Source organism: Silurus meridionalis, chromosome 2, assembly GCF_014805685.1.
Source record: "Silurus meridionalis isolate SWU-2019-XX chromosome 2, ASM1480568v1, whole genome shotgun sequence".
In the NCBI taxonomy this organism is placed as follows: Eukaryota; Metazoa; Chordata; class Actinopteri; order Siluriformes; family Siluridae; genus Silurus; species Silurus meridionalis.
The window spans coordinates 23272570-23284554 of record NC_060885.1 but is presented as its reverse complement, the minus strand read 5'-3'; the positions used below and the strand labels follow the sequence as shown (position 1 = coordinate 23284554).

The window sequence follows — 11985 nt, the reverse complement described above, 5'->3', positions numbered from 1 at the left end:
AATGACACCAGTCATCAACCTGACCGCTGCCAAGGAATCGGCAAAGTAAATAAGGCCATTAAATTTATTCTAATAAAGACGTCACTTATGGTCAGAGGCTGCATCACAACTTTGAACTTCCTTAATATGTGTATGTCTAAGAGAGACACTGTTTGTGACTGCAGCTTGTGTGTGTGTGTGTGTGTGTGTGTGTGTGTGTGTGTGTGTGTGTGTGTGTGTGTGTGTGTGCATGTGTGTGTGTTGGTGTGTTTGTGTGCTTAGAAACTAAATAAGAGGCTCTTACTTCGAGTGGTAAGGATTTACAGCCTTATATACTTCGGAACACTCGTGTCATTAATAGTACATTTGATTCATGATGGTGATTAACCTTCTGCATAAATCGAATCGAGTGGAACAGAGCTGCAAAAATAAGTAAAACTTGAAGCTGCATCACTATCCAGGACTATGTCCTAAAGTCTTTATGTCTGGAAAGTTTTCTCCAGCACTTCAGTATCAGGGGCGGATCTAGAAAATTATTTATGGGGTGGCAAGGGGGTGACTTATGAGGGGTGGCAACACTGAAGCAATCATCCTTGCATGGTTCTTGTGGATTCAAGGAATTGTGGATTCAATTCATAGAATACACTTGGGTGCACATTTTTATATTGGTCTATAAAAATTAAATAAAGAGTGATTGACTTTACATGAACCTGAAATTTGGATTGAAAGACATAAATTAAATGAGATGGTAAAGAATATTTAACTTCTGTTGAGCATAGTTTCCTTGAGTTCTATGCAAACCTGTAGCGAGTTTAACTCTACACCAAGTTTAATTAACTAAGCAAATTCAGTTAGAGTACCCAAGAATGACAAACTTTTCGGATTTGATATAGATATAAAGCCTCAATGTATCAATTACTGGTTTACTTTAAAGACTTTAATTCAAAACACACACAAAAAAAATGATCACCTTTGATTCCACTTTTGCTGCCAAAACAGTTCTGATCCATCAAGCATTAACAGCATTAACGTCTTCAACAATTTGAGCTACAGTAGCTCATCTGTTGCATCGTACGATGCGAACAACCTTTTGCTCCTCAAGTGCATCAATGAGCCTCAGCCGCCCATCACCCTGTCATCGGTTCACCACTGTTTCTTCCTTAGACCACTTTTGATAAATACTGACCACTGCTCTGACTCAGTCGTCTAGACATCACTATTTGTCTCTTGTCAAAATTGCTCAAATCTAAAAGGAACCATGATTAAGAGAAAATCAGTGTTATTCACTTCACCAGTCATACTGTTATAGTGTCATAATGTTATGCCTGATCAGTGTATATAGATACAAAGCCTCAAAGTATCATGTACTGGTTTACTTAAGTCATAAACACATAATGAATACTCAGAAACCACATTTAAATCACCAACAAATATCTTTAAAATAAAATAAAAAAAGAAATCACAATATTCGGTGCAACCGCCAAATACGTTGTTGTCATGTGACGTCATTTGTCAAAAGTTCAGACAATTCTGAAGACACAAGATACTGAACAATCTACTTTTGAAAACAGTTCAGAGTTTAGGTGTTAGTCATTAATATATGCAAATATATCATCAAAATATATTATACTTACATGTATATTTATAAAAATGCTTCGATTTGTTAAAAGAGCCAGATTCATTTGAGTCACAGAGTCATTTGTTTGTGATCAGTGTTCAGGCTGGGTGCATTGAATTTGTTTGATTCACTAAAACGAAGCAGCTAATAAGAGTCGTTTGTTTGGACTACACTTTAATAGATAGATGAGATTATAACTGGGTATTTTTTTGTCATCACACCGAAGCGCTGCTGCTTTAAATCACTTCTGGAATCTGATTACATTTATATTTTATACACTGGGATACCAGTGCAAGGGTGGCAAAGCTTTTTGAGGGTGGCAGTTGCCACCACATGCCACCCCTGTAGATCCGCCTCTGCAAAGTATCCTTACTCTGTCAAATCTCCTTATAAACCTCAAACACTTTGTGGTGTGTGTGCTGAGTCACACCCATCCAGCAAGACTCTATTGTAACACATTATATAAGGTGTTATAGGTGCATGCTAAATATTGATTCAGCTTCAAATCCAGTTATAAGCCCTTCGGGCCTGTCTGACTCTCTGATGTGTGATACTGTCAATACAATAAACGTCAGAACGTGTGTATCTTACATGGCCGTACACGGTGTTCTCGAAATGCCGCGGTCAACGAAGCATAATATTTGACTCCTCACTAAGAACAACAGCAGTGTCGGCTTTCACATACTTTACTGTGTCTTAAGTGTGACTCATTCTGTAGTTCCCGCTCGTTCGCGTCCTCTGAACTTCTAAACCTGTTCATCATGGCAAATACCTTCAGTCTAAGGGTTACGGTCAAGGACAAGGAAAGAGGGATGACTCATGAAACTAAGGAGACCTGTTATGGACCTGTTTTATGAGCAACAGAAATTAAAAAGCTGGAAAGAAAGCCGGTAGCTGATTTCAAGATGCCAAAGGTGTCGTTCTGGAACATTAGAATGGTCAGTTTTTATGATTAAGTGAATAATAGGTTATTGAATAATCATCAGTAAACGCTTTAACCTTGTCAGGGTCATGATCATCCAGAGCCTTTTCCAGGAACAAGCAGTGCATTGGAATATTGGGAATATTGATATGCAACCAGAGAGAAGGTAGAAGTGCATCGGCTGGGATCACACTCAAATCTCAGCACCAACAAAGCTGCCATTGATGGGCTCTTGATCAAGCCCTTAACCCTCAATTGCTCTGCAGTATAACTATGATAATTGTAAGTCAGTCTGGATAAGCGTGTCTGCTGAATGCTATGAAATGTAAAAATTATACGCATGCACACACACACACACACACACACACACACACACACACACACCAACTGGCTTTTTAAGAGGGTTAGCAAAATGAAGTAAACATAAGAAACCGATGAGACACAGGAATAACATACTAAACTTTGTAAGCAGTGTGCAAAATCAAAACCCAGACCCTGGATCGGTGAGGAACCAACAATACTAATGGGTGGGGCAGGTAAGTAAATAAGAAAGCAAGAAAGGATTCAAATATAATAACAGAAATAATAATATTAATAATAATAAGAAAAATAATAAGAAGAATTAAGCAAAGGGGAAGAAGAAAAAGAAACAAAAAGAAATAAAAAGAAGAAGAAAAGAAGAAGAAGAAGAAGAAGAAGAAGAAAAGGAAGAAGAAGAAAAAGAAGAAGAAAGAGTAAAAGAAGAAGGAGAAAATTAAGAACACGAAGAAGACGAATAGCAACAATTCTGATCAAAATCATTTGGTTGATGAAATGAAAAGATTTATAACAACAAAGTGACATATGACTCTATGTTTAATTATTTTTTTAGGAAAGATCTCTTGAAGGTGTAACTGTAACATGGAAAGAGTTTCCAGACCTGGGTATTTTTTATTTATTTATTTTTTGGCACTAAGCTTTAGATACAAAAAAATAGCAAACATTATTCAGTTCCTTAAAAGGATCCCTTGTCTTGTTTCATTTTGTATCTTTATAAACACCTTTGATACTGTTGCACTACATTCCTGAGGAAATGATGTTTCATTCCAGTGTATAATCGCTACATAGAGGAATGACTTGATTTAATTTGTCTACTCAAAAATATTAAAAACAAGCCTGACCTTTCCCACTCTAATAGTAGCTCTAACCACAGGGTCAGGTTTAGCTGATGACATCAGTAAGCATTGGTACGGATTTGATTGATCGTGTCATTATCAATCACTAATTGAAAAGATTTACCACAAAATTATATGAGACCCGAACCTGTGCACAAAGTCAGCTCTCTGATGATATGGTTTACATGAGCACAAACTAAAAATGCCCAAATCTCCACAAGCACACTCTAAAATCTAGTGGAACAACTTTTAGAGGTTATTATAACAGCAAATGTGCACTAAATGTGGAATGAAATGCTCAAACAGCACTTATGCATCTTATGCTCAGGAATACACAAACGTTTCTCCGTTTAGTGTGTATAAATGTGTTTTTCTTTTATTATGTGATTATATGACAGAGAGTTAAATCCACACGCACATTTGTTATATTCCTTTGCTTCTCTTTTAGTATAGTGTGTACGTGCTGTCCGCCACTGTGCCTGCATAGCATGATTCATATAGTGTGTCAGTACAATGCATGTGTGTCAGTAGTGTTAGTAAATTGAGGGACGAGAGAGGAAATGGCTTATTAGACACACACTCACACTCTACGCCGTTTATTCTGCCGTTTATGGATGTCGTCAAGGCTCAGGGACAGTGGCCATGCAACTCTAAACACTGACCTCACGCACATGGCACGTAAATATTTGTGTATTGCACCGAGACCGAGAGCTTATACAAAGGAGCAGCATTTTCTCAAGTAAAATATGAGACGGTCACGATTTAAACGTTCAACTTTTGCCGATAGGACTGTGATAAGGGGAACATGTCATCTAATAGGCCGGGAATGTTTGATTGTTTAAGAGTAGATGCATGTCTAAATCACACTTGCTGCTTCAGGACATTCCAATCTTTTACGCTCCATAGTTTAAGTTCCTGAATTTCAATCAGCGGTCGCGGTTTGTAAGAGTTCCACTTATACAGACACAACAGAAAGGCCCTTTTCTTACTGACCAGTGTTTCAGGAAGCCACGCCACTTCGCAGGAAAACACTGTGGCACAAATAGAAAGGATTTCCAGGAGCTGAATGGACAAAAGCTCTCATAAAAATGACAAAAACAGCACAGGAGAGAAGGGATGGAAATGGGTGTGGGTGAGGAACTGGGCTTTTCCTGCCATAATCAGAAGTCAAGAGCATTTCCTGTCATTGTAGGAGCTTGAGGCCCATTAAGCAAGCTTCAAAAGTCCAGCCTCTAAAACATTTCAATCGTAATTATAAATACAAAGAAGAAATATTCCATTAAATCCAATAGATACATACAATATAATGGCAGCAGAGATTTACAATGAAGTCCTCTTGCACACATACAAACATGCAGCAGTAAGTACAGCCCACTTGGCTCTCAGCAATGTGATAAACACTTCATTATGAAATGCAGCAGGACTCCGTAAATATTTGCTCCGAGATGTTATCACTCCTCCTTATCTTGCCCTGAGCTCTTGGCACCAAATTGATTCCGGCCCCTTTATTTTCTTAATGACTTGCCGGCGCTGATAACTAATCAAACGCACCATACTACTGAAATCCTTTCGAGTCTTCTAAACAAGGGGCAAAAGACACGTCAGGATAAATGTGTCAGCTGGCTCACCCTGGCCTGAGCTAGAGCTGCTATCTGCGAGTGTGTGCTTATACAGAACCACACCTTTTAAACTGGGCTAAAAGGATTCGAGGGTTGGAATGCTATGAGTCCTTACAGCAGTTAAACAGGAAATTGCTGACATGCATAACAATCCAAATGTTTATATCAGTTCTTGTGAACCAAAGAATTCCATTTTAACAAACTAATATACCTACAGCAACAGCAATAGCATAGGATGATAGAAAAAACTAAGGATCTGCTTTTATTAACCTAAACATTTTTATTTTTCTAGAATTGTATACTATTTTGAAAGTATTTATTGAAGAATGTGTCTGCATTTTGTGAACATAATGACAATGACACGGGCCACACTCTACCAAGTTTGTGCATACCTTTTATTTTTTTGCAAATTATTTTATTGGGAGAACTACAAAAATGTACAGTACAAAGTTAACAGTCTCACACGCAACTTGTAGTGAACTGAATCCCCCCTCGAAAAGAAATAAAAAGGATAACTCGTCGTCTTTTTTGTCCATTTTTAAGTTACATTCAATAAGCTTTACTTCTGATAAAAGTAGTCAAGGGAGGAAAAAAATAAAAATAGTACATAGTGCCCAGCCCTTGTACCTACTATGTACAAGCAAAATGTGTTCAATCTCTTGTCTATGCCACAAGTTCAGAACCCTTAGACCAAAACCATATCAAAAGGCGATCGAGAGAACAAAAGAATTTGACTAAAGTGTATAGGAATTTAAAGTAAAAATAAATAAATAAAATAAAAACACATGGGGAGGGGGGGAACGCTTTGCTGGTTGCTCCAAGGCCCCTCTTTTAACAAGTGGTAACAACCTTCCAAAAAAGTTTTCAAACCTACATTCAGCTTCTGTATGTATAAAACAATGAGTTGTATCAAAATACTTTATTTGGTTAACAATAAGGCATGTATGGTGGTGGACCCCTTAGGCACTAAGGCAGTAATACTGGGGTGTGGGATTGCTACATTCTTAAAGCACGTGGCAGGAGTCCTTGCCTGGCGCTGTGCATTACAATAAAAAAGAAAAAGAAAATACTTTTTGGTTAATTTATTCACTTGGGATCATGGTCACACAAGTATGACTTTTCTTAATTAAATAAAACAAACAAACAAAAAAAAAAATCACTACTAGTTTGGACGGTGTCTAGACAACCACATGGTTTTATACATTCTACAGACATAGCTTTGATTTAAAAAAAAAAAAAACAAATGGAACAACAAATGAAAGTGGGGGGCAACAATGGATTTTTCAAAAACAATGGAGGTTGGGGAAAAAAAAAAGTCTTCCATAAGCAACATCCCAACAAATCAAGCAAATGTGTGTTTTTTTTAAGGTACGTAAACAAAAACAAAATTAATGAAATAAATATCACATACAATCTCTTAAATTAGGCTTTTTTTTTTTTTTTTACTCATTTACAATAAAATAACGAAGTGAAGTTACAAAAGACCAAACAAAAAAAAAAATATATATTACTGTGGAAAAAAAAAGAAAAGAAAAACATACACTCCACTTTATGTAGATTAATAATGGCGATCATAATTTAAACATAAAAGAATATAGATCTATTGCTTCAACATACTTGATAAATACAGTATGGACACAATTACCAAAATGTAGCCTATACTTTTTTTTCACAAGATAATAAATAAGTTAAATAGGTCATAGCCAGTTATGTACTGCTATGGAATCGCTCAAACAGCTAAAAAATATATATATATATAAATTCAACCATCAGCAGTGATTTTCCCAACAGACCGAACAAGAGTGCTTCAGCTAAGCAACAAAAACTAAACCAACCCAACCGAACCACTGGGTGGCGCTGTGACTGACAAACTTTTTTGGAATGGAAGTTTGTGTGAACAATTTGTAAGCTTTCAGAAGCGCATACATAGGCTACTTTTTAATGTCAAGGCATATTCTTGGTAAAACAGAGGGGGAAAATTGTTAAATCTTTCTGTCTTTCACGGTCAAAAAGATGTGTGCACGAAAGAACCCCCCCCCCCCCCCAAAAAAATACACCATGTCTCCGGAAAGTGTGATGGTCTCCTAAGCCATAACACTGCGACTGTATGCTGGTCAAAGTCACCGGTGGAATGCCTTCGGTCGATATCTACTTTCATAGCTATCGGTTCAAGCTGAAAAAAAAGAAAAGAAATAAAAATAGGATAATAACTAATGCCACACCGAGGGTCTGGCGAGTCACCTGCCCCTGGTTGTTTCTTTAAAGTTCGTCTAGTTTACACAGCGCTGAAGAGACGCCATTTTAATAACGGTTAACTTTCGGAAGTCCTCCAGTCCGTTAAAGAAATAAAGAACGGGGCAAAAAAAAAAAAATCCCATTACAAAACAAAAACACGACCATTAACATCTTAGTCATCAGAAATCGACAGCCTGCTGAAGATTGGCAAACGTCTCCCGGCCTCCAAGCTGGGTGACTCGGAGCCGCTGAGACTTCCTGAAGAGCTGAGAGAGCCACTGGCGTAGCTGTCCCGGTCCGACATGGAGTCGTAGGGGCTGGGGGGCGAGTCGAACACCGGCGACTCGGACAGGCGCTGAAGGGCCTGCAAAGGACCGAGGTTGAAGGGCGGAGAAGGGGGTCCCATGGCGGACTGGAAGTTGCTGTAGTAAGCCGGGGTTGACTGGTAATTAGCATGTGTGTGCGCGTGCACGGCGAGCAGCGCCTTCAGGTCCTGCGCCGTGGCGAATGAGGAGAAGGCGCCATTAGCGCTCGGCGCTAGAACGTCTTCAAAAATGGGCCCGCTGGACCGGGAACTGTCGGAGGAAGAAGAAGGCGGAGGAGTGCGGGATGTGGGGCTGTCCATGAGAGTGGAGTCCAGACCGTGTTGTGTGGAGAAGCCGGAGAAACTCAGGCTGTGGTGGAGCTTGGGTCGGTCTCGAAAAGCGGCGACAGCAGACTGTTGCTGAATCAGATCCCGGTTGGACTTCAGCTCGGGCGGCATACTGGTATTGGCGTTAGCCGGCGCGGGTCGGCGCTCTTCCGCGTTGTGGATAAAGTGGCAGCGCGGGCCGTAGGGGCAGAAGCCGATGGTGTGGAAGGTGCGGCACGGCTCTGTCTTGTACTTGGGGTGGCGGGACAGGCTGCGCAGCTCGTGGTAGCCGTGCGCAAACTGGCACTTCTCGCCGTACTTGCAGGCGCCGTTCTCCTCGAAGGGCCGACACAGCTCGGTCTTGTAGCGCGTCGAGTTGATCTGCGAGCCGGGTTTCTGCTGCAGCGCCTGCAGCTGTTGACTGCGCTCCCCCGTGTCGCTGTAGGCGCGCTCGCGGTACTTGTTCTCCTTGTTCATGATGGCGGTGCTGCTCGAACTCTCCTTCGCGTTGCTGTAGCAGGGGATCGAGTATTTGTTGCCGTTGTTTGCGCAGTCAGCGTTACTCGTCGAGTTGCGCCGGAAAAATCCCTGCGCGTACGAGCAGTTAGTCGCCAGGGACGAAGACGTGACCGGCGCTCCCACCGCTTTCTTGTCCAACATACTGTTGAGATGGAGCGCGTTCATGTTCAGAGTCTTGTCCTGTTTAGGAGACAAGGGGGGAGAGGAAAAAGTTAGACTATAACGACTTTCCCAGCTAGATATATTGCACGACTACTAACTACTGCACCTTAAAAGTTAGGATTCGTCTTACCTTGTACAGCATGTCGATGTCGTAGAAACCGGACAGGATGGTCGCAGACATTTCTATTTCTGAAGTTTTGAGTCGCAGTTGATCTTTCATTTGAGGACCTACCGAGATCCTGTAGTGCAAAGCGAGGCTTTTAGTTTGCCACGACTGAATCGTGTGTTTAAAAACAAACAAGGGAAGAAAAACCTCCTGTCTAAAACGAGAAACACGCTACTTTGCTTGTGTGTTGCCCTGTGTGTTTTTATTGCTGCTTGTGTCTCTGTCTCTCTCTCTCTCCGTGAAGTGCCAAGCGAGAGCAGACCACAAACCGCTCGCTTTCCCCCAACATATACGGAGCCGAACGTGTGTCGGTGGGCGGTGCTTTGCGCTCGAAGAGATGGGCGGGGCCACTGCCGCTTTACCAAAGTTTCCCCCGACGTCATGCCTATTTAATAAGTCGCATCTAATTGGCCGTTCCTCAGGCCCCACCCCCTCTCCTTCAGACTACAAGTCGAACTTTTTTCGCTCAGAAAGCATGATTGCCGAAAAGCCCACGGTTCGCGCACATGTTCCCAAACAACACGCTTTTTAATCCAAATTATTCAGATAAGCTGCGCGAATCTGACGCTCTTTAGGTGAAAAACAAACACCAAAAATAAATTCGCTTGAAAATGAAATATTACATTTAACTGTTAAACAATGAAACATTAATATGCAATGTAAACAATGCGACCACATGTTGCGATCAAGGGGAGGGGGTAAAAGATCAGATCATGTATGGGTTGCTGGCATTGAGACGTGCAGATGGAGGGAACTGGATGGGAGTGAAACGCGCCTCTGTTGCTCTCTAGGACATTATGTACTAGCTTGCAGAGGCTGTGTAATCATTTACTCTGACTAACCAGAGAAAGCTCCAGTTAGTCTAATCTACCGTTCAGAGTGACCCAGTTACAACCAAAACTTTGTACATGTTGAAAATGTTTGAATCCAAACTTATAAATCTGTAGCCAAACAGGCCAGAATATAATATATACTCGAGTAAGTAAATATTATATATATATATATATATATATATATATATATATATATATATATATATATATATAATATTACACACACACACACTCGAACCTAACTGCTTGAAAAACACTGATTATAGTCAGTTGTATATGTTTATGGTTTCAAACAATGGCTTCGATCTCAGGGTTGGCATTAACAGCCTTACATCCACACTTTCCCCCAAAGCAACAGAAAGAAATAAAAATCATGTGAAGGAATGTGCTAATGTTTCCCTATAAAACGATCCCATACTGCCCCCTAAGGGTAAAAAAAAAGGCCATAAAAAAAGAAGACTCGACCGCCACCTAATGGTCAAGACGAAAACACGAGCTTGTGCGTATATAGTGCAGAGGTCTTATATAGGAAGCAAGAAATCATCTAGCATTCAGCCTCAACACCGGCCGCCCCCCACCCCCTTACACATCCGTACCCGTGTGTATGTAAAGGGGTCAGTAATTTTGGACTGTTTCCAAGCATTACATCACTGTACAGTAAGAGAACATTCAACTAATGTAGCCCTGAAGGCAATCCAGCTGTCTACACACATGCCAGCCACCAGTCTGCTGTTAAGTGCCAATTGCATAACGTCCTACACACGAGAGGCCGGCTGAACTATTTCTGTTTTTCTGGGAACTGTGTAAAAGGGTTTATCATATGAAGAAGAAAAAAAACATTGTGATGTTTGGACAGTCTGTTGGACAATCAAATGTGTAAAAGTGCATGGGAGAAATTGAAAGAGTTGACCTTGATGTTTAGATACGAGTTTGTTTTCGTAGTTTTTTTTTAATGTGACAAAGAACAATTGTGTTTGTATCTTTCTGAGAATATTAAAACAAGAAAATTGAGTCATGAGATACTGATCCCTCCTTCCCTGAACCTCCCTCAGGCCCATGCGTATGGATACAAATGTTAACAAATTAGCCCCAGAGAACTTATCGTAGTAAAACCTCAGTTTTTATTTTGATGAAAAAAGTTTGTAGTCGGTGTCATACTTGCACATCTTCCACCTTTTTAATATGCCAGCCACCACATTCGAAATAAAATACATGATATACTAAAACATTGTTTAAAATATCGAACTGGACTGATCTCAGAAAATTATACTCATTTAGCAGTGGAGAGGAAATGCTAATATAATCCTAATATTTATACTCAGTCACAGAGTAAATGGGTTTCTCTGACATCAGCTGCAACATGTCCAAGATGCAGACACCGTGAGCAGCCGAAAGTCGTTTAAAAAAAAACGTTTCTCACTATTCTCACTGAAAGGAAAATTGATTATCCTTTTATTTACTAAAATATGTATAAAAAAAAAAAAAGTAAGAGGAAGCTGAAAGACTTCTGGTTTTCAGCTGGACTCTGTTCTTCGCATGATGGTTGCCAGGACATTCTGAGCGAGTGTGGCCCGCTCATTCAGCAGAGTTAGCTTCGCATGCTCTATGGTGGCGGAGAACTGAGGTAGGGCAGGGAGGGAGCTCATTGCTCGTCGGGCCGAGTCAGCATTGGCATCAGCTGTGGCAGAGATACGATCAAGGTCTGCTGGGCAAAACGTGGGTGAGCCTGGTGCTGCAGACAAAGCGCACAGATGTCTGTGTAACAGTCGTGCCCATTGCAGAGGCTCGGCCCACAAGTTGAGTTCTCCTTTCTCAAACAGGAATTCCTCATCCTGAGTTGAGAGACGAATCTCAGTGTTAGGGAACATTTTGTTTAGTCAGTATTATCTTGTTCAAATTCATCATGTAATGGACTAAGTGTGTCTTTACCAAGTCAGGGGTTTTCTTGTTGCCCAACTCTGCCTGATTTCCTCCCAGCAGCCACTCTGTCAGGGTTATCATGCCAATAGCCACCTGGTCCCACACCAGGAACAGCTGACACAGAATTCCCACTCCCATCTGCAGAGCAACAGGGGGAGAAACAGCTCCTTGGGCAACACCTGGAAGACAAGGTATGAAATGAAGGAATTTAGGTCAAGTGCTGATTT

At 40.7% G+C, this 11985-nt stretch overlaps 2 protein-coding genes across 2 annotated transcripts in view; both read right to left on the bottom strand.

Moving 5' to 3' along the window:
* Positions 1 to 5673: 5673 nt before the first annotated feature.
* Positions 5674 to 9296, bottom strand: LOC124376310 (mRNA decay activator protein ZFP36L2-like). The gene is made up of 2 exons (XM_046835331.1): positions 8970 to 9296; positions 5674 to 8857 (listed from the first exon to the last, which is right to left on the bottom strand). The coding sequence occupies exons 1-2, from the start codon at positions 9057 to 9059 to the stop codon at positions 7700 to 7702; spliced, it is 1248 nt and encodes a 415-aa protein (XP_046691287.1). The 5' UTR covers positions 9060 to 9296; the 3' UTR covers positions 5674 to 7699.
* A 1643-nt stretch (positions 9297 to 10939) lies between these two features.
* thada (THADA armadillo repeat containing) overlaps positions 10940 to 11985 on the bottom strand; it is a 97651-nt gene continuing 96605 nt past the window's right edge. Inside the window, 2 exon segments of the mRNA XM_046871807.1 lie at positions 10940 to 11670; positions 11768 to 11937. Of these exon segments, the coding sequence (XP_046727763.1) occupies positions 11353 to 11670; positions 11768 to 11937 (488 nt within the window). The 3' untranslated portion in view covers positions 10940 to 11352.

Excerpts from the sequence above, each read along its gene's own strand:
- LOC124376310 (XM_046835331.1), bottom strand. The coding sequence starts at position 9,059 with ATGAAAGATCAACTGCGACTCAAAACTTCAGAAATAGAAATGTCTGCG. Across the intron at positions 8,858-8,969 it reads ACATCGACATGCTGTACAAG|GACAAGACTCTGAACATGAA; the intron begins GTAAGACGAATC and ends TCTCCTAAACAG.